The sequence below is a fragment of the Pezoporus wallicus genome, unplaced genomic scaffold, assembly GCF_028554395.1.
Source record: "Pezoporus wallicus isolate ANWC-B61680 ecotype Strahan unplaced genomic scaffold, APGP_CSIRO_Pwel_v1 scaffold_3294, whole genome shotgun sequence".
In the NCBI taxonomy this organism is placed as follows: domain Eukaryota; kingdom Metazoa; phylum Chordata; class Aves; order Psittaciformes; family Psittacidae; genus Pezoporus; species Pezoporus wallicus.
In genome coordinates this window covers 1,284,753-1,311,297 of record NW_026635478.1, presented here as the reverse complement: position 1 = coordinate 1,311,297, position 26,545 = coordinate 1,284,753, and the positions used below count along the sequence as shown (strand labels likewise).

General features: G+C 41.7%; 1 protein-coding gene across 3 annotated transcripts; it reads left to right on the top strand.

Moving 5' to 3' along the window:
* Positions 1-2,320: 2,320 nt before the first annotated feature.
* USP44 (ubiquitin specific peptidase 44) lies at positions 2,321-22,573 on the top strand. 3 transcript variants are annotated; one of them, XM_057424996.1, is made up of 6 exons: positions 2,321-2,430; positions 7,942-9,456; positions 19,770-19,968; positions 20,466-20,544; positions 21,336-21,541; positions 21,924-22,573. In XM_057424996.1, the coding sequence occupies exons 2-6, from the start codon at positions 8,023-8,025 to the stop codon at positions 22,121-22,123; spliced, it is 2,118 nt and encodes a 705-aa protein (XP_057280979.1). In that variant the 5' UTR covers positions 2,321-2,430; positions 7,942-8,022; the 3' UTR covers positions 22,124-22,573. The 3 variants fall into 3 exon arrangements, with proteins under 3 accessions (XP_057280979.1, XP_057280962.1, XP_057280971.1); XM_057424979.1 differs by having other exon boundaries at positions 20,436-20,544; XM_057424988.1 differs by lacking the exon at positions 2,321-2,430 and adding an exon at positions 2,576-2,684 and having other exon boundaries at positions 20,436-20,544.
* Positions 22,574-26,545: the final 3,972 nt, after the last annotated feature.

Genomic DNA, 26,545 nt, shown 5'->3' with positions numbered 1-26,545 from the left:
AGATAGCAGATAGGTGGCAAATCTCTGTTATCACAGAGTTTTGAAAGATAGGTGCTATTTGGTGAAAGAGAAAAGGGTAGCACTGTTCGTTACAGAGATGACAGGCTACCAAGATATAAAAATGGCATGAATGTATCAGAATGTTTGAGGATCACCATCACTTTAGGAATGGTTGCTAAAAGTGGCCATTTAGGGCAGAAAGGGGATTAGGGGATTGGTGAAAAAGCCCCAGGCTGTGTTTGAGTGAGTGATAGGCTGTGGAGGGGGGTTAAGCATATGCATGGCTGGAAGCCACCATTTTCCATTTACATTGCTGGCCCTAGCCTTCCTGTGACCAGCCCAGGATCAAAGGCTTCCCTGGTTGCTCAGGAAAAACAGAATTTGGCATCTCAGTGCCCTGAATGGTAATACCCTGAGCCTCACCTAGACTTCACCCACTCTGGACTACATGGACAAGACCTCTAGTGTGTGTGGAGGCATCAGGAGCTTGGGCTCTTCCCCTCTAGGGACTGTCAAGGGTTCAGATGAAAGCAGCCTGCAAATGCTGCTGAAGAGGCTACAGCAGGGATGAAGAGTCAGGCTGGTCTTGACAGCAGATCCAACATCCACTTAACCAACAGACAGACACACAAACAGAACTGGATTTGGATACTGAGCATGAGAATATTGTAAGTGGATTCCTGCAACGTATCACTATGGGAGGGTTAGTTTGCCAGCTATGCGTAAAGAAGGAATGGCTACTGTTAATGATGGAGGCAGTAACTTAGAAAAAAATAATAATATAGTTACTTGAAAATTGCAAAAGTTGTTTTAAAAACCCTAAGAAGGATGTGCAAATGCATGGAATCACTGTGCATGAACAGTATTTATAAATATTTTGATCAGGCAACAGTATTCCTCTCTTTCTAGTTACAAGTTAGAAACACACTGGAATTATGAGACAAGCCGGGTGAGTTTACTTTATTCATATGCTCTTACGAGCTTCTGAAAGCACCATGATAAAGTGACCCTGCAGAAAAAGTGAATTGTGCCTTGGCCACATCCTGCTAACGCCATCTCAGCAATCTCATTAGAAACAGCAAGAACTGGAAAGCACTACTGCAGAACTGAGACAACCAGGGCCTATAGATTTCAAGTTTTAAACTGAAACACATTTTCTGTGATGACACAATTAGAAACCCAGAAACAGATGTATGAGATTTTGATGCCGTCATCAAAACATCCTGACAGGTAATGGATCCAAAATGAGAGAGATCTGAACTGAATTAAGGAAGACGTTCTTTACTGTGAGGGTGGTGACACACTGGCACAGGTTGCCCAAAGAAGCTGTGGCTGCCCCATCCCTGGCAGTGTTCAAGGCCAGGTTGGATGGGGCTTTGAGCAACTTGGTCTGGTGGAAGGTGTCCCTGCCTAAGGCAGGGGGTTGGAACTGGATGAGGTTTAAGGTCTTTTTCAAACCAAACCATTCTATGATTCTAAGTGCTCACACTGTGCATCAAACCACCACTTGTTTATCGTGGCTAAGAAGCAGCACACACCCCCCATGACCACCTTCGCAATCGGTAGCAGCACTGTACACAGTCTTTCTGGGTGTGTGCAAGCCTAAGCTAACTCAATTCAGGACAAGCAGAACTGGAAAGCAGCTAAAAAGAGCTGTCTGCACTGCAGAAAGTTGAGTTTTAAAAGGACCGGTGTAAAGATGCTTCAAATTCACAAACAGGGCATCTGCAGGATGTGAGTTTACAAGTTTTTGAGTATTTAAGTTTCTGTAATGAAACCCGAGACTGAAAAAGCACTCGATATGTGGGTAACAGGGCCTGATAAGAACTTTTATTTTCGTGTGAGCTGCCTTGCAGAAGTCTCTACAAACAACGTGCACACAGAGATGTGGAGAAGTTTCACCGCTGACATCTTAATCTGCCGTGTGTTCGACCGTGCGCCTAGGCAGACAGACCCCAGGCTACGGCGAGGCCGGGACCAGAGGTGCCAGCTGCGCTTAGCCTGCGTGGGGAAATGCAGACAGCGGTCATTCCCCGGCCAAACAAGGGCGATGCCACCAAGGGCAAAACGCGAGTGAAATGTAGGAAAGAAAGTAAGAAAACCCGCCGAGGGGCGCCTGAGACCCCTCTTCTTTCCTGCTGGGTACGGAAGCCCCGCAGAGGAAACAGGTGTCCTACAGGCACAGGCCGGAGGCAGCGGTGCCTCGGGAACCGGCTCCCAATGCCGGCAGGCCGAAGTCCCGACAGCCGGGGCAGCTGCCCCTCCGCTCCCCGCCCGCCTTCCTGCGCCCGGCCCCGCAGGACCGGCCCGCTCTGCCCGGCGGGGGAGGTGGGAGGAGACGTGGGAAGGACTTGGGTTGCCACTACAAATCTGGTGACAGACCCGCCGCCGGCACATGGCGCTCAGCGCTTCCCGCCCCGCGCTCCGCAGGTGGGTGCGGGGCGGCGGCACGGCCCGGCCCGGGGCTGCCGCGCGGGGTGCCCGAGGCCGATGGGGGTGCACAGCCGCGGGCCGGCGGCGGTGCCTGAGGGGGCTCGGGAGCGGCGCGCGCGGGGCTCCCCTCGCCGGGACGGGCGGGTGCGCAGTGGGGTGGCGGCCTCCGCGCGGCGCTGACGTCGCCGAGGGGCCGCTCCGAGGAGGCTGCGGCTCGGGGCGCCCAAGATGGCGGCAGCGGCGGGTGACGGGTGCGTGCGGGGGCGGCCGGCGGGAGAGGGGAGACGGCTCTGCGAGCGCTCCAGCGCCCGGAGCCGCCGGCGGGAGCCCCGCGGGGCAGGTGCCCGGCGGCAGCAGCACCCTGCCGCTGGGGAGGGGCACCTGAGGAGCGGGCGCTTGTTGCCGCGGGGGCGAGCCGGGCACGGCGCGGGGCCGGGGAAGCCCCCGGGGCGGGAGCGAGGGAGCTGTGGCCCTTCCAGCGGCTCCGGTGAGGGACCTCCGGCTGAGGAGGCGTCCCGTCGCGCTCGCTGTGTGGCGGACGGGGAGCCCCTGCGCGGTGCTCGGGCCACTCACTCGTCCCGGAGGTGTGGGGAGAGCGTCGAGGTGAGGGACATCGCGCGGAGGAGTGGAAGAAGGAGAGGGTGGCGGTGACCCGCTCGGGTCGCCTAAGTGCCCCTTGTTGTCGAGGCGAAGAGTCGCGCCATGTCGCGGGCTGGTGGGGAGCGCTGGACCTTCCTACCGAAACCGTTGTGGGCACGCCTGTAGCCCTGCATCCAGCCATGGGCCAGCTTGGCTGGAGCGTCTTTGCTTTCCAGGGCTCTCGGCGCAGGAGCCAGGCGTTGTCCGAGGAGCTGTCAGAGCGGTCAGGGGTGCTTGTTTTTCTAAATGGGAAGAACCGTCCCGTGTAAATCCAGACTAACAAGAAATGCTTTGTTTTCCGTGCCTTTGTGAAAGTCTGAACTATTTGTTTACCTTGAATTCTCCACTGCAGGAAATGCGCGGTTATTCGCTATAAGAGACATTGAGTGTAGTGCCGTACCGGTGTCTGCTGTTAAGTGCTACTTCTAGGCAGCATATTGCATAAACGTTCCTTAGCCGACATAAACAAAAAAGGAGGAAAAAAGTTAAGGCGCAGTACAGCTCCAGAGAAAGGAGGCTGGGAGGCTGCTTTGTTAAAAATCGGAAACAATTTACAAACTTTCCTTTTGAAGTGCTGCTTTGATTTTTAAGTCTCGCTGTTATGCCTGCAGGACTTGGAGTTTCCACATCAGTGTTTCGTTGGGTTGTTTTCCTTAGGAAAAAATCAAAAGAAAAATATTGCTTAAGAAAGCAGTAAAGCAGTACATCTGCCTTCTGGTTACCATGCTTGTTGTCTTACACTTTTAGGGGTTCAAGGGCCATGATATCTATTTTTTTTAAGATAATAAATAGGTACTCTGAACCTGGTGAAAATCAGTTGGTAAACTGTCAACTGATGTAAAAGCCAGAACATTAATGGGACACACGAGCACACACGTGGGTGTGTATGTATATTAGTAAAACTATGTACTGCATTTCTAGTCTAACGCTTGAGATAGAGTGGTTTTTCACTTACGTGCCAAGTAGTTAATTACGGAAGTAGTGGCTTAAGGGGAAAAGATTTCCTTTTGTTTATGTTTAGAGTTACAATTTTAAAATTTAACAGCTGTTACGATGAATCTGAATTTCTTGTTTACATGGAACACAAATGGAAGAAAACCATCTATTTTCTTAGCTTCTAAGTTATTAGGTTTTGACATCGAGTACTTTTTCAGCTCATGAGTTATCCCAAAATGTGTATTTTGCCAGCCATTCTTTAGTGAAACTAAGGAAACAAGCACATCAATAAGGTTGAAATATGGTTCAATGAAAAAAAAAAATCGTATTCCCTCGATCTTTATTTCTAGCTTGTGAAACTTTGACGTAAGAAAAGACTTTTGTATATCTATTTTCCCAAACAACTTAATGCTTTAAGTAGTGCTATTATGTGTGTTAGTACTTGTTATTTTGCTTACTACTTCAGCTCAGGTTTGTGCTGAGAACACAGGGGGGCTTGATCTCTGACGTGCTGGTCAACTAATTCACGGTTTCTTTGTGTGTGTGCACAGAACTGAACCTTGGAAGAGAAGCATGCTGAAACTAGCGCTGAATAACTTTATGGGATTTTAACGTTTTTGGAGTGTTTGCTTGTACTATTTTATTCCAGCTGCTACTTTCTACTAGGCATAAAAATGAGTATGCAGTATTTTTTATGTTTCTTTCACCATTGTCTGTCATTTTCACTCCTGTTATTTCCCCAAGTCTTGCCAAGTCTTAGTTCAGAGGTAATGTTTCTAAATTTTGTGCCTTGCTGTAGTCTTGGTGCTCCACCTCTTAAAATATTCATGCTGTCATTGTGCTGCTTGACATTCAGCTGAAGTTTTTTTGGTCTCAGTTTTGTACTTTTAGCTTTTTTTCTCAGTCTTTTCAGATATATGTCTTTTTGACCAAACTCTGCATCTTGATTTCCTCACATTTTCTTCAAAGAAAGCCTTCTCCCATGCCAAGATGTTTCCTCCCCCTCCCCCTTCCACCCTGTCGCCTTTCTCCACACATCTACGTAGGTGGGAAAATGTCATGCTGGCTTGGTTGCTGGTGGGGGAGCTGGGGTTTTAAGGTTTTCTCTTCAAGGCGCTGATCTTGCGCTTTCGTAGAATCGTGTTGCTTTTGCATGAAGAGCTTGATTGTGCAACCCTGGTTTACACAGTGGTCATTCTGAAATCAGCAAACTGCTTTTGTCCTCAGTCCGGTGTCTGCTTACATTGAGGCGTGTCAGTAGTTTCACTCTTGATAACATCTTTAGAATAGAGAAAGCGAGATTTTCTGACCATATAATATTAAAAAGAAGGAAAAAAAAGGCGCAGTGTTTACACAGTGGCTCTAAGAAAATCAGAAAGAGTCAACCTGACAGACCCCTCTTTATTGACAGCATTGTTGTGTGTGACAGGCCTGTGAGAAGGCAGGTTTTAGTGTTCTTTTCTGGCCTGCTGGCAAGGACTGTTACTAATATGTTATGCAGGAGAAGCTATTCCTGTTAGCCCAAACCCAGAAGGATGTCTTGTCTCTTAAAATCCTGTCTAACATACTTAATTCTTGCAGCATGCTTTACCTAGGTACTTTAATAGTCCAGGAGGAATTAACATACATAGTTCACCTCTTGAAATTTATGTGAATTTTATCAGTTTTATAAAAGCTCAGTTTTGAGCTTTCTTTTGGGGGGAAGCAGGTTGTCAGGCTAAGAGAAGACATGGGATAGCACTAGCGGTCTTATTTATAAAGACAGAATAAAAAGTAAGGTATAAAAAGACTGCCTATCAGGAGGAGTGAATGTTACGGATGCTAGCAAGCTGAAAAAGTTCAGCAAGCCATTATTTTTGTCATCTGTTGACCATAGCACGCAAGGGATCTCGACCTCCCGTAATACGCTATGGCTGGTACTTAATCTGGGAATTGCTGAATACCCAGAGGTCACGGTGCTTGAAATTCTTCAGTGCAGTGAGCATGGACTGGAGACAACTCTTAAGTAAGTTGAATGAGAATGATTAATACAGGCATGTAAAACTGTGTATACTTTAAGTTTCACTACAGCTGGCACAACCTTTCCTGTATCATAGAATAAGACCTATGCAACACATGCAATGCTGGATGCTGATTATGTGCTTAGAGTTATTACAGCTCTTACGCTGGTATCTGTATTGTAACATGTTAAAAGGACAGTAGCTGTGTGCCAGTTAACCAAGCAAAGGTATTTTATTAGTTGAATCTTTTAACTACAGCTTTTATCCAAGTACGAGATGAAAATTAAAACTCCTTTCCTATCCAGCTGCAACTTTTTACCCGTTTTCCTTCCTTAGTGGTGTTTTGTCATTGTATATTAGGGTTTCCTCAAGCTAATGCTTATTCTAATGTTGACATCTGTTCTAAATTGAGTAACCTATTCTTGTGTATTTCAGAACTGTAAAAATTGAGCAATATTAGCATATTTAAGGTTAATAGCAGGAATAGAATTTTTTGGGTTCTATCCAAGCTTGTCCAAGACACTCAGTACTTTTGTAGCATCGTTTACTTCTCTGTAAAACACAGACTTGTGGACCTTGCTATTAATACAGCCTGGGCCAGGTCTACAGTATGCATGCATCTGTAATGGTGTAACTTGTCTCTTGGCACAGCATGGATATTTGACAAACCCTTGCTACTCTCCAGATGGATTAACTGTTTCATCTGGCAAGTCCTGCGCATAACAATACTGCTGCTGTGTGCTATTTAGCCCTTCTAGTCAGTGACATCCTGGGTGCAAACACCCCACATCAAACATAATCACTTCCTGACACATCGTTTTTCTCTAGATAGTATCTTTCAACTAGAGGTAGTAGAAAGATGGTAAAACATAAAGAAAGACTGAATCACTGTCTCTTTAATTTTTGTTAGTCAGAGCCTGCCCATTTGTTTTAGGTAAATGCACCTTATAGAAGAAAGCAAATACTTCAGCTTTAACAAATAGATGCTACCACATAACCTTATTAAAGGACGTAAGCCAGCACTAGCCAAATTTTTAGATGATTTCTTGGAGACATGGATTAGAAAGATCTATTCAAAATGCAGGTTTTTAGAAAGTTTGCAGCAACTGAGGTATGATATCTAATGGAATTTCTGTCTTATGAGGAAATCAAGTTCTGCTTTTCCAGGTCATTCTTTCTTTCAGAGATGTTAAAATGATGTTAAAATGTACTTACTGATGATATGTCATTGTAGAAAGCGCTGGTATAATGGGCTTGTCTGAGCACAAAGGTGCAGTGATTTAATTAAAGGTGTGGTTTAATTAAATAAAGCTTCATTTGTCTGAACTGTTGGCACTGTGTAAATATAATAAATTTAACTGAACTTTGCACTTCTGCACCTGTATGCTTAGGGATAGAATTAACAGGAACATTTTGGAATCATAGAATGGTTTGGGTTGGAAAGGATCTTAAAAGATCATCTAGTTCCAACCCCCCTCTGCAGTGGGGGGTTGGAGCACCTTCCACTAGACCAGGTTGCTCAAAGCTCCAGCCTCTTAACACTTCCAGGGCTGAGGCATCCGCAGCTTCTCTGGACCAACTGTCCCATTTTCAGCTGTGTTTGTATCCAGACTCTGTAACAGTGTCTTAACTAAATCAGTGCTCCTTTGAAAAAGCAGGCCTAATCTAAAATGTATCTAGTATGCTCAGTCTCAAGCCAGAGTTGCTCGGAATATAAGCAGTGGTATGAAGACCGTTTAGTATGACACTTGAAATGCTGTTGATGATGTTGATTGAGGCTATACAGAACTGAGTGTCTTTATGTATTTGGTGGGACTCAGTTTAATGGCAGTCATGGTCTTAACCTCAGGTCTAAATTTGATATACCAACAATGTAAAAGTGACACAGTTGTGTATTTATGAACTGCAATTTATATATATATATATATTTTAGTTGCAGATTGAAGTGCCATGGACAAGAAATAGTTTGGATGATGTGTTTTGACATCATAGCTCTGCAATTTCAGTTTTAACAATGGATAAGTGTAAGCACATAGGACGTCTGCGACTGGCCCAAGATCACTCCATTCTCAATCCTCAGAAATGGCATTGTGTGGACTGCAATACTACCGAATCCATCTGGGCGTGCCTCAGCTGCTCACATGTGGCGTGTGGAAGATACATTGAAGAACATGCACTAAAGCACTTTCAGGAGAGCAGTCACCCGGTGGCGTTGGAAGTCAATGAGCTGTATGTTTTCTGTTATCTCTGTGATGATTATGTTCTTAATGATAATGCAACTGGTGATTTAAAACTGTTGCGAAGTACATTAAGTGCAATCAAGAGTCAGAACTATGAGTGCACTACTCGAAGTGGGAGGACTTTGCGTTCTATGGGTACAAGTGATGATTCTTACCTTTCACATGGTGGTGCCCAAGCCTTGCTTCGTAATGAAGATCGCATGTTCACAGCTCTTTGGCACCGACGGCGTGCGCTCCTGGGGAAAGTATTCAGATCCTGGCTTGAGGTGACACCTACTGGAAAAAAGATTTTGGAAGAAGAAAGGCATCTGGAAGAAGAAGAGGAAAGAAGGGAGAAAGCTAGGAAGAGGAGACAAGAACGGAAGCGTGAGTTGAAAGCAGAGATGGAAAAGATGCCTCCAAGAAAGAGCAGTCGTTTACAAAATCAGATTAGAATGTCCTCAAAATCAGCACCCTGCCTGCAAAAAACATCACGGAATGCAAAATCTGCAGCAGAGTTGAAAGAAACCTATACCTCAGATGAAATAAGATTGAATAAAACAAGTGACTCTCCAATGAAACGAAGGCCCACGGTGACTCCAGGGGTAACAGGACTGAGAAACCTGGGCAATACTTGCTATATGAATTCTATCCTGCAGGTATTAAGTCACTTACTTATTTTTCGAGAATGCTTTTTAAAGCTTGATCTCGACCAAACTCAGGAACTGCTGGCAACAGCAACCAATGGCAAAACCAGATCTTCAACTAAACACCTGTCAATAGCTGCCTCAGCATTACATGTGAATGAGAACCAAGAGAAAATAAAGGGATTATCTTCTGTGAGGAGGCCTAGTTTATCCTCTGGATTAAGTGGAGGAGCATCAAAAACTAGAAATATGGAACTTATTCAGCGCAGGGAGCCCAGTTCAAAGCATATTTCTCTCTGTCATGAGCTGCATACTCTGTTCCAAGTTATGTGGTCTGGCAAGTGGGCACTGGTGTCTCCTTTTGCCATGCTTCATTCTGTGTGGAGACTAATTCCAGCCTTCAGAGGATATGCTCAACAAGATGCTCAGGAATTTCTTTGTGAACTTTTAGATAAAGTGCAGCAGGAACTGGAGACTACAGGGACCAGATACCCAGCTCGCATCCCTGCTTCTCAAAGAAAACTTATAAAACAGGTTTTGAATGTGGTTAACAACGTTTTTCATGGACAGCTGTTAAGTCAGGTATGTTTTATGAGTTATTGAATTTTTTAAGGTGTGTAATGATTTGCAGTTACAGTTTTACAGTGGTCAGCGATGGGCATACTTCTAAGGTTAATGCATTTGTAAGTACAAGGAAGGATGAGGAGGATATAATACGCTCAATTTCAGTAGAAAGGTCATTGGGTACTCCTACAACTTTCAGTAGAAGAATCACATAAAAGTGTTAAATTTGCTATTTTAAAGCACACCTTTGCAACTACTGAGAAATACCAGTCTTTGCTATTAAACACCAACTCAGTGCTAGGAATAAAGAAGTTACAGTTTTAAGTATTTAACTTATCACTCTAGTAATACTAGATAAGAGGTGTTAAGAAAACTATTAATCTTGATTAAGTCGAAACAGATTAGGTAATGAATGGCAAGCAGGGTATTATTTCAGGAATCTGAGATTCATTCTTACAGAGTAATTGCATGTCATGATGGGAAAACTAATGCTTCTGTTACACCACAAAGATTCAGAAGGCTCTGTCAATGCAGGAACTGAATTTGTGGGGGGGAGGCAATGGTTACTTTCCATTTTACTGCCCAGCTATTTTTTTTTTTTTTTCTTCTTGGCTTCCTGTTAAGTACTTCGGTGTGTCCACTTACAATTATGCATGTCCCAGCTGTGCATGTACAAATGCCTGAGAACGGTCCGAGGAAACAAATGCTGCTTTCTGTTGAATTAATCTAAAAACTAATTGCAGTGCAGCAGAAACGGAGGTTGAGAAAGTCTTGCCCCCATGGAATTATCTTCAGTGTGCAGGCACATGTTACAGAGGGAGTGCAGAAGCATTCGATGGATACCTTGTGTAAAGGAGAAGAGTTTTAACACAAATTAACAAAAAGGTGGATGTTTGCATTGTTCTGACTGTTTGATGGTTTCATGTTTTAGTATGTGGGGCTAGAAATCCAAATATTTTTTGACTAAGGTAAGATTGTTTATTGCCAAGATATCTGTAAACTTTAGGTCATGCTGGCTTTTGTGTAACTAGTCAAAACTGTTGTATCTGCTGCTAAAATCAGATCATTTTCTAACTTGCATTTGGCCCAGTGTAAGAGCATTTCTGTTGGCGTGCTTCCTTTCCTCAGGGTAGTTAACATATCTTGTATCAGGGTTGATCTGATAGCAGTATCTAGTATATTACTAAAGCTTTCTGTTTGAAAATCACATTCCTCTCCAAAAGAGTAACTTTGTTAGTAAAATAAAATAATTGCTTAAATATATTGACAAACTTTGATTGCATTTCAAGCCTTACAGGATTTATTTTTTGGAAGAATTTTCAAGGCTTTGAAGACACAAGCATTATTTCAGTAGTACCACTTCTTTCACATGTTTTTAGCTTTGTTACGTGAAGAGGCTTGTGACTAGAAACCTTCCCACCTTCCTGAAACTAGGGAGGGGAGTAGTGAGAATTCACTCAAGTGTCATCAAGTAAGACTGAAAGGGAATTAAACAGTTTTGAGCTGTCCTGTGATTTCTGTGACTACCACACACAACTCTTCTACTGCAGCTGGTCAGTAGTGTGCGGAATACAGCCTTAATGAACTTCAGAATGTCTCAAGTGAGAGGAGCAAGGAAAAGAGTATTGAGGTTATCTGTAATAATTTCTCCCTGGCTCATTAGGCAGTTCCCAAAGGCTGTCCAACAGTACCTCCTAATGTTCCCTTTGTCTTTTGCCACTTTTGTTTCAGTTTAGTCTTCACTAGCACTTTTGAACATGATAAGTAATAAAAAGAAATGGTAACCCCTGAAGATGTAAATTTCCTCCTTGATAAAATATATTCAGGTTATCTTAATGATTACAGTGCCTGGTATTCGCACATGAAAGGATGAGCTTTAAAAACTATTAGGCAGTTACTTTCCTCTGTAAGACTCCTGCATCATGATTTCACTAGATGTTTGTCACAACTGGCACAAACTGTGATAATGAAATTTAAAAAAGCAAGAAAATGTCTCCATGCAGGACTTCTTGCTGTGTCATCACGACTTTGACAATGTTGGCTCTTAAAATAAAGGAATGTACACTTTTCCTTTGTAGGCTTAGTTTATCTACCTGCGAGCTGTAACAGTATTAGAGTTTCTTTGTAGAAGATAGTTGGAGTTATTTATTTAAAACATTTATTAAAACAGGGTGGGATTGTAGTCTGGAGTGTTTAATAAGCTACATCTTAGTGAAGAAGGGGAATGGAGAAGATTGCTTCTGTGAGCAGTTGCCTTCTGTTTTGGAATCACTAAAAAAGTTATGATACTGTGCCTTTGTACTGAAAATATCAGTTGTAGATATTTGATTCAGTAAGATATAAGTGCAGTGAAGTCAATCCTCTTGACCTTCAAACCTCAGGAATACTGTTAACTGCTCTTGGTGGAGTACACACAGAGGATCACTTACAATGCAGATAAGCTGTATGTTTACCTAGGTTTCACATTACTTTCACATGCACGATCAAACATTTAGCTTGTTTCTAGCTATGCATTTAACTTGAAGGGAAGTCATAATCCTGAAGTTGCCATCAGTTTGTTACTTTTTAAATGTCTGCTGGTTCAGCGTTAACTGAATTTAGGATATAAGATTAAGAAAGGTGAAAACTGGGTGTGTGAGAATCTTCTCCAGATTACTTTTAGATAGCTAGGTGATATCAAAACAGTTGTTTATTTTATATGTGTTGGTTTTGTTTTGTTCTCAGCTAATTTAAAGTAAGCCTTCCTCACCTACTACTTGAAATCTTTTACCATTTTATGGAATACCAGACTAGGTAATGAGTCACTCCAAGAATAGCATGAGTGGATTGCCTCTTGACTTCTAAAAATTTCATTATTATTTATGTGCTCCAATATCTTTTATATGATTACAGCTTTTTATTGTGCAGTACAAACTGTGAAACTTAAATGCTCAGTACATCTAAGGCAGGTAAAGAAGAGGATATGTAGCTACAAACTCCTTCCCTTCTATTACTTCCTTTTCACATTGTAGTTTTCCTTCAGTGACTGCCTGGAGAAAGTTCTGCTATAGCACTTCCTGGGCAAAGGATAGCACTTCCTGGGCAAAGGAGTCTGTATCTTGTAAACCTTGTTCCTCTCGACCCCCCTGGAATTGTAAGAAGATGCAAATATGTCTGTTAAAACCCCAGTTATTTTCAATCTCTCAGTGCCTGTACTCTTGTGGAAGGTATCCATTACCGTCTGTCCTCAGTCCTTCAATGGGAAAGGACAAAACACTGCACTGTGAAGTTATGTGCCAGTGGTAAACTGACCCATACTGATCCACAACAGATCTTTGAAGTACACTTCAAGAGCTCCAGTAGGTTAGCTAGCATTTCTCTCTAGAAGTTTTTGGCTTATGATTCTAAAATGGTCCCAGCTAAACAGCACAGTATACAACAATTTTTTTAGTATTTATTTCAAACTTTGTCCACGTTAAGCAAGGAATTGGGCAGGTACATTTTTAAAAATGCAGAATTTGGAATAGCAGATTTTAGCTTCCAAAGTAAATGTATGTTTTCAGCACTGCTTTGGGAAAATTGGGTTCCTGATGTCTACAGAAATCATACTAGCAAAAACTCATGCTTTTTGGACACTACCTTCATCAAATTTCTACCACTGTGTTGGTAAAACCTTAAAAACTTCCTAAAGATCAGAATAGGCTTCTTGCCATGACATATGGCAGGAATAAACTACTTTTCTGTAAACCAGACAGGATGATTCTGAATATTTTTACCTACTCTTAAACAATGCTAAAATAATAACTGATATTATCGAATTTCTTAGGATTCTTAATTTTGTGTGTTAAGAGATGTAAAGGTATAATGAACCTTACAATAACAAAATAAATTGTTAAAATAGTTGCTGAAGAGCAAACTACTACTTTAGAAAACTCTTTTGTTACCAGACATTGTTTGTCTTTCCTCAGTTGCTTGGCTTTGTCATTGTAATGATGACTTCCTGACATTTAGGTTCACATACACGTGTACACATGCATGCACACACGGATTTCTTGAGGTTGAAAAGGACCTCAAGATATCATCTTGTCCAACTCTGATTAAAACAGGGACAGCCAGAACAGCCAGTCAGGTCTCCAATAGCACCAAGGGTGGGGACACCACAGTCTGCTGGCAGCCTGTGTCACTGCTAGACCATCCTCACAGTAAAACCAGTTTCTTCTTCTGCTTGAATGGAACCTTCTGTGTTTTAGTTTGTGCCAGTTACCTCTTGGCCTTTCACTGGGTACCTGGTTCAGTCTTCTTTACTCCTCTGATCAGGTGTCCATACGCAAGGATAAAATCCACCCTGAGCTTCTCTTCTCCAGTCTGAGCAGCCCCAGCTCTGTCAGTCTCTCCTCACAGGTCAGATGCTCCAGACCCTTTCACCATCTTCCTGACCCTCTGACTCACTCCAGTAAGTCCGTATCTTGTAATGGGAAATGCAGCGCTAGACCCAGCACTTCAGCTGTGTCTCACCAGGGCTGAGGAGAGGGAAGGGCTCACCTCCCTCTATCTGCTGGGATGCTCTGCCCAATGCAGTGTTGCTCTTGGTGAGGTTGTTCCCCCAGCCTTTCCCAGCCTGTGCAGGTGCCCGGGGTTATTCCTGCCCTGGTGCAGGATGTGGAGCTTCCCTTTGTTGAACTGCATGAGATTCCTGGTGGCCCATTACCCAGCTTGTCCTGCTCCCTTGAATGGCAGCAAGAGGCACCGGTGCATCAGACACTGCCTAGGTTTGTGTCAGCTGCAATCTTGTTGAGAGTTTTAAAAGAATTGCCTCCATTATTGACCCCTGGGGTACACCACTAGTTGCTGGGCATTTCATGCCGCTGTCCACAGCCCATTGAACCTGACAGGTTACTTAGTTTTCAGTCCACCTGGCCATCAGTTTGTCTAGCCTGCACTTCATTTTTTCTGTGACGATGTTATGGAATACAGTGCTGAAAGCCTCACGGAATGTTAAGATAAACATCCACTGTTTTCCGTTCATCCACTGGTTATGTGTACCAGTCATCTCATTGTAGGAAGAAGCCTGTGAGGTTGGTCTAGAGTAATTTTCCCATTGTAAACCCATGGGGGCTGCTTCCAGTCATCATCTTATTCTTAATAACTATGGAAATGGTTTCCAAGTTTTGCTCCATCAGCTTTTTCACAGATCAAGGTGATGCTGATTGACTTGTAACTCTCCAGATCCATCTCCTTGAAGACATAAGTGTCACTTGCTTTCTTCCTGTCCTCCCTTGATTGCCATGACATTGCCAGGACCTTTCAAAGATGAATGGCCTTGTAACATCATCAGCCAGCTCCCTCTGTCTTAGGGTTTAGTGAGGGATATCTTCTAATCTAAGGCAAGCAGAAGAAGGGCAATTGGTATTTTCTGTGGCTAGAAAAGACCCCATAAGGGAGGTAGAAAAAAATAGAGTTTGTCTGGATTTATGTGAAAGCTGCTTAGGTACCTAATTAAAGGAAAAGAGTTAATGTTGCATATTGCAAAGTGGTAAGTACTTGCTGATTTCTTTATATAGAGTGCTGTTGAGTAAATTAAAATTTAATGTAAATGATCAAAGAAATACCTAGGCAGTGATTTTTTTAACATCTTTATGGAGTGGTGAAGGAACCCTTTAGAAACTGTTTGGGGTGTTTTTTTAAAAGCTCTGTGAGGATTCTACTGCTTTTGAAGGTGGTGCCTTAGGTTAGAGCTCTTTTTCTAGATTTCTGTTAACAGCAACACCGAACATAGCAGTGAAAGTGAAGAGCAGTGGCTTTGCTGATTTAGCCAGTTTCCTCTACAGCAAAGGTGTGATTAGTTACCATTTCCTCCTCTGTCTTTGGCTGTGAGATTTTTTTGCTAATAATCCACCATTTATTATAACAATGCCAGGTAAGAACTAACTTTTGATATCTCTGGGCATAATGGGAAAAAAAAAAACAACAAAGCAAAACACAAATGGTTAGTTTACTTCCTGATCATGTATAAGATGGAATCTGTGCAAAATGCCTCCTCCTGGTTTCGCTCAGCACAGCAGAATAGCGGTGTGCAGTGCTCAGAGAAATGAATATGCCAAGACCAGTGAGTAAAGTAGGTTCTAACCAATGTATGTAGTATGTAAACTGTTTAAAGTTTTAAAAGCCAGTGCCTGTCCTTGCAAGTCTTCTGTATTTACTTGCTCAGCTGGTGTATTTCAGGACAGAGAGAAGAGGAAATGTGCAATCTTTGGGTTATATAAAGCCCTTCAGTTGCGGGTTGTGTGCTGTAAGTTACGGTGTGGGGGAGGATGCTGAGCGCGACTTGTGCAGCACTGGGTATTAAGTCTCCCACTGGATAGACTATTAAAAACTATGAGAACTTTGGGTACGAAATAGGAGGATTTGCACTTAAACCAATCCACAACCTGTATACCGATTGCTATATTCCAGTATTAATCTCTGTTTTTATGTGTGGCCTGAACCACAAAATGGTTGTCAAGTTGCTTTCCAACTAAAATAAGGTGACATTTTAAGTTCATCTGTAGGAGGCCATTGAGTCACAGACTGGTTCGCTGTGGGTATGCTTATGTTACTCTGTTACATAGATAGAGATCATTTGATGATGCTGTATGCTCATTGTTACAAAATGTATTTTTTTAATAACTGAAGAAATACAGTATGGACTGTCATGAGGAATTCCATGTTACAGCAGTATTCTAGAAATCCTCTTCTGCTTTGATTACTTTGCTGTGGAAAAATTGCTACTCTTTGTATATATGTGTCATAGTGAAAATTTAACTAGTAGTAAAAGCACAACAGTAGGATTGACCACCTCACTGTTCTTGAGAAACAAACAGGAATTAGAGCAGAGGTGGTAACAGTTGTTTTTCTTCCATGCAAGTGCAGGAAAAACAGGCAGAACAGTTAGTAATGGAGCTGGCTTCTTCTGCAGCAATATGTTAACTATTTTCTTTGGCTGCATTTAAGCTGAATGCCATCTGGGGCAGTGGCTGTCCATCAAATTATTGTGGGTGCAGTGATGCTTGTCTGAGTGGCCTCCATGCTTAGCTTGAATCAAGCAATCTGATCCAGCTCCTTTCAGTCTGGCCTTTGGCCCATGATTGAATAGTGAGCTTTAACCAAACAATTGCATATAGTACCCGTGTTTGAAGGCATGAGAGGGTGGTCAGGGCAGAACAGACGGTAGAGATTTCAGACTGGCTAAAACCAGTAATTTACTTAACTTTGCTCTAATGTAAACTTCTCATTTAGCTTTGTTAGAAATTACAGCATTAAGGATTTTTAAAATAGCAATTGTGGAATACAATGGGGAGGTGAAATCAAACTCTGAATTTGTAAAATAGAGTCATAAGAAGATACATGTCACTAACAGATTGCTAGAGCAAACTCCCTTCCCTGTTACTGTCGTGCATACTCACACCATAAGAAGTTACATTGGACAGATGCAGAAAGTTTTTGCCAGCCCTTTACATTCACATTTGGTGTTTTTTGTTCTGTTTTTCATTAAAATCCTGCATCTTGTTCAGCCAATTTCTGAGCAGTTTATACCATTGCAGTACTTTTCCTGAAAAAAAGAAAATCTCAGTTGCACAGTGTGAATGGTAGTGGAGTGCAGGATAAAGGAATTCATCTCATTTAGGACAGAGAGAAGTGATGGCAGTATTGTAAAGCCCATCTTGATGGACAGGCCAGTGCAGATGAATTCCAGAGAAGGGTAGGGATCCTTCCACTTGTTGAGCAATCCAGTTTGTAAGCTCAGGCCTGGCTAAGAAAAATACTTGCAATCTTTGTTCCAGCCCTCATTTACCATGGAGTGTGAGTGTGTACAGGAGCACCCTGTGCAGAGGGCTGATGTGGTCGGGTGTATCCTTATCCAAATATATCAGCTTACTTGGCTGTTGGCAAGTACACAAATCCGAGGACTCTTAAGAGTTTAACTTCACTGCAGTGTCATGAAGAGGGCTGTCTTTGATTTGAGGAAGTAAGTGCAACTCAGTATTAGGATAGGATTTTGTTAACATAAATCAGCTTTGCTCACAGTTGCATGAGATGAGAAGCATCAGTTTATCTTTTCTGTTTTATTGAAAGGCAAAACTTAGAAGCTGGATTGATTATTTTTTTTTTTCTTTTTTCTTTGGGATAGTACTTAGTAACCAGTTGGGAGAGAGCATCTTAAAATAACTTAGATTATTAACAATTACACACTAAATTTAAAACCTAAGAACTTGTTAAAATTATCCATGCTGAGTTCATGTATGTACTTCATCCATCAGTGTACTGATGTATGTACTTCATCATGTATGTATGTACTTCATCAATCTTCAGTGTGCATTCAAATGCAGCAAATTCTTAAGTAACTCGTCAATTAAATAAACTTCAGGCTCTACAAAATCACCCATTTGTACAGCAGAAATCTATTAGTCATTTCTGTGTTTATGCTGGAGTTAGCTTGAACCGTGGCCAAACATACCATTTTGTCTCCAAGTTCAGATTCCAGCCCTGAGTTACTAATAGTTTGTGGCTTTGAAATGCTGCCAGATATTAGCACTTACAAAAGAAGCTCCTGTCGGTGTAAATTAAAACAGAAGATTCTTCTCTTTTCTGCCATGTAAGTTTGAATTTGGTTTTCTAAGAACAAGACAGTGGCATTTCCTTCTAAGAACATAAAGCAGCTATCAGCTTTCCTAACTCCACTGCTAAACACATGCACTGGTACACAAATATACACCTGTGCATTAAGTAGCTAATGTACAGATCGTGTATTAGCTGTTGTAAGTGATGAATGCATTAAATAATGACTCACAAGAAGGAGGAAGGTGTGACAAGGTGACAGATCTGTCTCTATGCAAATAATCATGACAAAAATAACAGACAAAGCAGGGTAACCTTCAGAGGAAAATGAAGGAGCTCTTGAACAAAACTGAGTGTATTTTCACAGTTGTGTAAACTAACTAATCTAACTGAAGAGAATACACTGAATTTATGATGAACAGCAAGATAAAGGCATGCCTGTGAAATAACAGTATTTTGATACCTCAGGATTTCTATTCCTTTATTACTAAGCCTGTGTATTAGCAAATATCAGGTGTATGTGTTCCTTTAGTCCTTTGGTGGGAAAGATTAATTGTTGGGGAAGAGGGTGGCAGCATGCTGGATGCTTATGGAAGTTCTGTCAAAGATTCCTATCTGAGCCTTATTAAACTTCAGCTTACTTTAGGAATGTGTCTTTTCTAGAGCAGTGAGGTTAGAGCTGCTCGAGTTAGTAGTCAACTGCAGCTTACAAGCCAAATAAATACATTAACAGTAGAAAATTCAGGTATTTGCTCTTCTGGTTTGTGTTGTACTTTGTTCTATTGCACATACCAAGGTGAATGTTATTTTAGCCTCAAACACACAAGCTTGTTATTTACTGGTAATTCTTTATAGCCTTTATGAACTATGGTTGTTGCAGTCTAAATGGAGATTCACAACTGCACAGGTTCAGCTGTTAGCAGAAGTTACTCATCCACATGAATCATGGAAGGGTGAAGGCCCTTTAGAGGAAGACATAAATGATGGAATGCTCTTCTAGAAGCAGTGGAGCTGTCTTTTAGAAGACAGCACTGCAAATCAACACCTAATATGTTGTAGTTACAGCTTTAGTTAAAAGCAGCAGCTCTTCTATTTTCCTGACTATTGAATGTTATAATAAATTAATTGTCCCCTGCTTTATTACCTGCATTTTCCAGGTTGACTCACTTCACTTCTTGACATTTTATTTATGTTGTCTTACTGCTTGTCCTTTCCCTAGTGTGACGATGGATCCACTTACTGAAAGAAGAAATAAATTATTTTTACCTGTTAATTTTAATTTGAAGAAGTGTGCTTCCTAATCCAGGCTTCCCTGGAAGACTTACAAAGTAAGAAGGATATGACTTTAAAATCCCCAGCTGTTTCTTTTTGTTTGCTTTGGTTTGGATTTCTTTTTTTTTATTATTGATTTATTATTATTATTATTTTTTGATTAACCTAAACTAGAGTTTCTCATGTAAACGTTCCTTTTGGAGTGTTTCTTTTTTGGAAAAGAGAAAAGACACGCAAGACTCCACCAGCTGCTTTCTCTTGGACAGACCATTTTGACTCTGCTTTTTGTTTCTCAGTCAAATACAAGAACACTTACCTGTTCGTGATAACAGTATTGGACATGATCTTCAGAGAAAAGAAATTAGGTGTATCATTTCTTTTGTTAAATTACTGTTTTTTCTTTGGTTGCATCAGTTACCTCTAGGGAAACTTACTTCTTTTTAGTACGTTTTTGAGTGAGCAACTGGTGAAATATCATTTTACAGGTTACATGCCTTACCTGTGACAATAAATCAAATACAATAGAACCTTTCTGGGACCTGTCCCTGGAGTTTCCTGAGAGGTATCACTGCAACGGCAAGGAGATGTCATCTCAGTACCCATGCCTGCTGACAGAAATGCTGGCCAAGTTTACAGAAACAGAAGCTTTGGAAGGAAAGATCTATGCATGTGATCAGTGCAACAGTGAGTAAAGGCAGTATGTACTCATACATACGTTCTATGTGTAAAATACAAAGTAAAGTGACAGTTATTACAGAAGGAAAATACTGAAAGTCTTAAAAGTATGTTGCAAACAAACTTCTCATGTTCCTGGTATGGTCACTTGACAGCTATTACTTATCACCTAGAAGATGGAATTATTCAAAGGATGTTTTGAAGTGTGATGCTTCTCTTAGATAAAGTCTGATCAGACACTAATGGGGATTCTGATACTCCCAGTCAAAGAACATTAAGGTGACTAACCTAAGTGACCACAAGTATTTTATACTTGTAGCATAAAATAATCCTTGCAAAATGGCTCTGAGTGTATCCTTTTTAAGGAGGCACATACCATCCTATTTAGAGCCACGCAAATTTGGTGGAAAAACCTTAGATTGAAATACAAGGCTGTTATCAAGATTTGTATTGTGCATCTGTGTGTTTGGTCTCAGCAAAACGAAGGAAGTTTTCTTCTAAACCAGTTATACTCACAGAAGCTCAGAAGCAGCTTATGGTGTGTCGACTACCTCGGGTTCTCAGATTACACCTTAAACGGTTTAGGTAAGTAGTATCACAACAAACAGCACTGCAAACTGACCAATGTAGTCCTGCTCTTCCCTTGTTTGGGGTTTATGTTTTTCAGCATCAGTTTCAGTTCCCTTTACTAGTATGATGAGAATTAGTTATTAGGAACTTGTTTTTCTTGTTTAATTTAATCTTCAGTAAGATACACTGTAAGTAGAAAATGGACTTTTTAGATTCCAACTATTTGTTATTTTAATACCAAAATTATTTCATAGAATCATGGAATCATAGAATAGTTAGGGTTTAGTCAAAACCTACTAACCTTGCTGTGAACTCTGTTACCTTCAGGTAGCGTAAATGCTCATATTCACGAATGTACAAACTGAGATTGTATTCAGTGGACGTCTCATATAACCTTCATATAACCAAACACATTAATGCCTGAGAGTAAGGAAGTGGAGACTGTATCTCTGTGAACTCTTTAGTTCACACAGTAGTACAGAGTCTGTCCTGAATACAAAGGAAACTGAAAATGAGATAGAACAAATGAGAAATACCAATGAGATATGGTACATGGGAAGTACATCCCACTCACCATTACCAAGATGTTAAGACATATGTTTCAGAAGATGAGAACAGTAGGTCCAATAGACTAAATTTTAAAAGGCCTAGAGATAAAGGAGGGGCTTAGGGAAAACACATGCAAATTAGCATTGATTTAATGCACAAAGACAACAGTGAAGATGAGACTTGTTCTGTTAAAGCGTAATTCAGAAGGCTGTGTTCTTTAAGAAAAAAATAAGTTTTCATTTGACTGAACTTTGCAGGTGGTCAGGACGCAATCATCGTGAGAAGATTGGTGTACATGTTAATTTTGATCAAATGCTGAACATGAAGCCCTACTGCTGCAGAGAATCTCTCAAGTCCCTCCTGCCCGACTGCTTTATCTATGACTTGTCTGCTGTGGTAATGCATCATGGGAAAGGATTTGGCTCTGGGCACTACACTGCCTACTGCTACAATTCAGAAGGAGGTAGGAACCAGCTGTGAAGTAAGTGTGGGAGAAGGAGTGTTCCTAATTCTCAACTTCTAAGCTTACTGTCTTGTCTCAAGAGGAAAAGGAAACCACTTGTAGCTGAAGTGCCTGGAATGAGAATTGCAGTTCAGTAGACCAAAACAGTTCAATTTTTGTGTTGGCTTGTTAAAACGTGTTCCAGCTATAAACTCTCTTGTAAATCTGAGGAAGCTAAGCTGGGCTTTTAAAACATAGAGGCAAATATACTAGATCAACTGACACAATGTACTCTTTGTATACAACTTGTTAAATGGGACTGAACACTAATTCATGATTAAATAAAACGCAGTGACTTCAAATCAGTGTCCTGATGACTTTCTGGTGTATTTCTTCACTGCAGGATTTTGGGTACACTGCAACGATTCGAAACTCAACCGGTGCACTATGGAAGAAGTATGCAAGGCTCAAGCCTACATTTTGTTTTACAGCCAACGACGTACTCAGGCAAACGGACACGGTAAAGCACCTTGTCCTAGCAAAGCTGAAAGCCAGCAGCACGTAGAATTAGCTGACTGTTCCATGGTCAACAGTATCAGCTAATCCAAAGCCAGTTAACTGTATGGTAAAAGGTTGAATTGTCCTAACTATATATTTTTAAATGAAATGGAAGTGCAGCATTGTACTTTTTTTTACTTTGGATCTGTGTACAATGTTATATACTTTTGTATTAGTTAAAGTACTCTTTACAATTGTTAGTAAAAGTTTTTATTGACAGTAAGTAACTTTCTAAGTACCTAGAATTTCAATACAGCTATTTTTTTAAGAAAAAGATTGCTATTTGCATATAACTCTTACCTCAGGCTGTTTTTTAAAGCTGGTTTTGTATTTTGATAATCTTTTTGAATTGGTTTAGAAAAAGGACTTTCAACGAGCAACTGATGTTTCTCTGGTTAATTTTCTGTATATGCTTGTGTACATTTTATAGTATAGTTCTAATAATATCACAATTCTTACTGTCTGCAGGAATTACTGCTGGGTCTTAGAATATTAACATTCATGTTCTACATATCAAATAGTAACTGAACTTCTCATAGGAAACTTCCTGTATATGCTTCATTACTAAAGTGAAATTATTTGGTAAGCTTCAGGGGAGCTACACTAAAGACAGGTGTATGGAATTTCTTAAAATCTGAAATTGAGGAAGTAGAACATGAACTTATGTAAGTATTTAAGAGAAACGTTTGAAAACACAAGAATGTATTTTTACCCAGACTTCCATGTTTTAGCCATAGGAAGTCTGACAACTTAAAACTCAAGTGCCAAATTTGAACTACTTTGACAACCAGGGGATTTTTATTCCAATAAAGCTTTCTTAAAAAAAAAAAAAAAGAAAAAAAGCCAAACACACAAAACCACACTCACCCACCCCACTGGCACTGCTACAAGAACATTCAGCACTGGACAAGGTTAAACTGTAGCAAGCCTTGTCTGTCTCAGTCATTTCTTACTCAAACCAATGAAAAGAAGCTGTAGCCGTTGTACAAAAGCATTTTCAATCTGACTGGTTTCATTACCTACAGCTGCTGTGCCTTCTCCACGGTCCTACCACTAGCATTAACACAGCTGTGCATCGAGGAGACTCTTACAAGCAGGAATTATCAGTCCTCTACATACAGTAGTTAATGCCAAGTAAATTTGAAGTGTGAAGTTATTTTGTGTAAGTCCTATGCAAATTGTTACCTCATCTTCTGCAAAGTTTATACCTCAATAAAATGCCTCAATGTGGACAGAAAACCGTATGTGCACGGGAATTGATTCCTACATTAAAGTTACAGTTTTGTCTAATGTGGGTCAGGGTCACCTGTCACTGATTCAGCAGTGGATTTATTTAACATTTCTATCTGTTTCTAAAAGATGCCCTATTACAGTGAGCACATGGTGGCCTCAGATCACACACTTTTCACCTTGTGTTTATCCTAATTAGGTGTGCAAAACAGTTTGGTTACAGCTGTGCAGTCTTTCAGATACTTTCCTTCTCTGCTGTCCTTCCTGGTGAGGAAATACCGTAGTTTAAACACTTTCTACTTACAGGTAGTTGAGGGGAAGAGAAAGGAAGGGGAAGGAGTTTTGCTGATTGCCTTTCTGACTTCTGATGCATTTTCTTCCCCCAAGAGCATCTCAACCAGATACACAGATATTCTAAGAGACTCAAGCATTAATGGAAGAGTCTGTCTTGGGCCTTGTGTGAGTTCATTATCCTCAATCATAATTTGTAAGCACATACTCAAGCCGCTTAAAAACAATCTTATCCTGCCATCTTTTCTGGCATGATTGCCTAGGCTGTGCTGAGGGCTGTTCTCTCCCTGCAGCAAGCATTGCCAAGTCTCAAAAGCTTTCTGTAAAAAACAATATTAGCTTAGCAAAAGAACATTCTGCTTCTTCTTATTGGTGCTCTCCTGGGTAGAAAAAGAGGGAAGAGAAAGGAACCCTCACACTGAGAGCTCTGGTCCCAGTCCAGGCACGGGGAGTATAGAGAGAATTACTGCAGTCCAGCATAAGGGTGGGCTAATTCAGGTGTGCTTGTCTGTAGCTGCTTTGGTTCTTTAAATTCACTGGTTCATGTAGCCAGCTCTGTGCCCTTTATCTAGACTAAGGCTTAAGCACAGTGTGAGTATGTGCTTAGGTTCTGTCTTGCTTCACTCAAGTAAGTATTTAAAAGGAGACAAGGAAGTGGCTAGTGGCAGAATCTTCAGAAATGCCTGTACACTGCTGTAGGTCTTGGGAAACCAGACAGCTATTTGGCCACCCTCATGTTTTAGCAGCAGCTGCTCTGGAGTCAGGCTTCCACAACTCACTTGCAGGAACTCAGCAGAGCAGTAAAGCCAAGAGTGCAGCAGCTCAGCACCTGTAATCAGCAACAGGGGTGTAGCTGATAAGGTGGGCAAACCCACCTGATACCTTCAGAGCTCCCTCCTTTATCAGGAGGAAGCTGGTCTGGTAGCAAAGTTACTTGCATGAAAGACTAATCTTGTGAAGGCATCCACTCTCCACCTTCATTTTAATCTACATTCAGAAAACCAGGTTAAGGTTGCTGGTGCAACTCCATTTTCCACCTTGTGAAGAGCTGTCTCCAGCTTAGGTACCTGCTGCCTGGTTAAGTGGAGTCCATTCTTGCTGAATTTCCTCTCGCTGCACAAGCAATCAGTGCTTGCAGGAACTTTGTAAAGCAATTCTGTAGTAATTATTTTTAACGACAGATTCAGGACCACCCCAGACACATGGCAATGTTCTATGATTAGTAATTTGGCAGCCAAGCACAGTGCACACATGCGCACAGAGTATCACACAAGATGACAGAAGCATTACCAGTAATTAGTTTTACATGCATTTGTGAGGTCACTTGTCTACTCCCTCAGCCCTTCAGGGGAGTGGTCGGGTTGTTTCCCTGGACAGACAAGGGAAGCAGCACTGTGCTGTCACTAGTCTGTATCGTGTTCATTTGGAAAGAGTGCACACAGTGGCTGACAGTGGAAGGGGCCTCTGGAGATTGCAGAGTCCAACTCTGCTTAAAACAGGGTCAGCCAGAACAGGTTGCTCAGGCCTGTGGGCAGTCAGGTCTTCAATAGCACCAAGGGTAGGGACGTCACAACCTCTGCTAACAGCCTGTGTCACTGCTAGACCATCCTCACAGTAAAACCAGTTTCTTCTGCCTGAATGGAAAGAACCTCCTGTGTTTCAGTTTGTGCCAGTTTCCTCTTGTCCTGACATGGGCACCTGGCTCAGTCTTCTTTACTCCTCCCATCAGGTGTATAAATACAAGGTTAAAATCTGCCCTGAACTTCCCCTCTCCAGGCTGAACACTACCACTTCGCTTGGCCTCTCCTCACAGGCCAGGTGCTCCAGGCCTGTTCATCATCTTCCTAGCCCTTTGGTTACCTCATCCCAGCAAGCCTGTGTCTCACCAGGGCTGAGGAGAGAGAAGGGCTCACCTCCCTTGACCTGGGATACTCTGCCCAATGCAGTGTTGCTGGCTCATGGGAGGTTGTACCCCAGGCCCTTCTATGGGGATCTGCTTCCCAGCCTGTGCAGGTGCCCGGGGTTATTCCTGCCCAGGCGCAGGATGTGGAGCTTCCCTTTGTTGAGCTGCATGAGGTTCCTGGTGGCCCATTTCCCAGCCTGTCCTGCTCCCTTGGGTGGCAGCAAGAGGCACCGGTGAATCAGACGCTGCCTAGGTTTGTGTCAGCTGCAAACTTCCAAACTGACACATCACACAACACCTTCTTAAACCAAAAAAATAACTATTTTCTCTTTCCAGGTGGTAACAGGTAAGTGCATTCGGACAGCACGCAGTGGGATTGTGTGCCTTCACTTTTATCTAATGGGAAATAAGGCTTCTATGCAGCTCTTTCCACAGTTTAAGGGATTCAGAGATTTGGCCTTACTGAGAAAAGAAAAATAGTAATTTCAAAAGCTGGAGCAGCATACATCTAATGCTCAAAAACGACTGGGCAAAAGGCTTACTCTTAACTGCTGGCCAGCCTATGCAGTTTTGGGGTTTATTGAGCACTGTAGCTTTGTAGCACCAGTATAAAAGCGAAGCAAAGCTAAAATCTAGATGACCTTCAACCTTAGTTCTAAGACTTGGGTGGCCGTCATAACACAGGTACCTAATTATTTTTTCTTTTACTTTAAAAGTTACTCAAAACATTCAAAATAATGAAAACAGAACTGCCTCTGAATCCTTGCAGGAAAAAAAACCAAACATTCTCTATATAATTCATATAAAAATAACATCCTGCTTTAAAGCCTGCTATGCTTTTTTTCAAGTTACATGGCCTTTCTCTCCAAACACACCTTCATAAACCATTTGGCAAACACATTATTTTGTGAATGACTTCAGAAAACACACTGCCTGCCTTTGTTTATGGCCAGCTGATTGGTGTTCCAATTTGTTGGTACTCAACATTCCATGGAAGTGCAAAATCCTAGCAAATGATTAACTATAAAAAGCCTAACACCTGT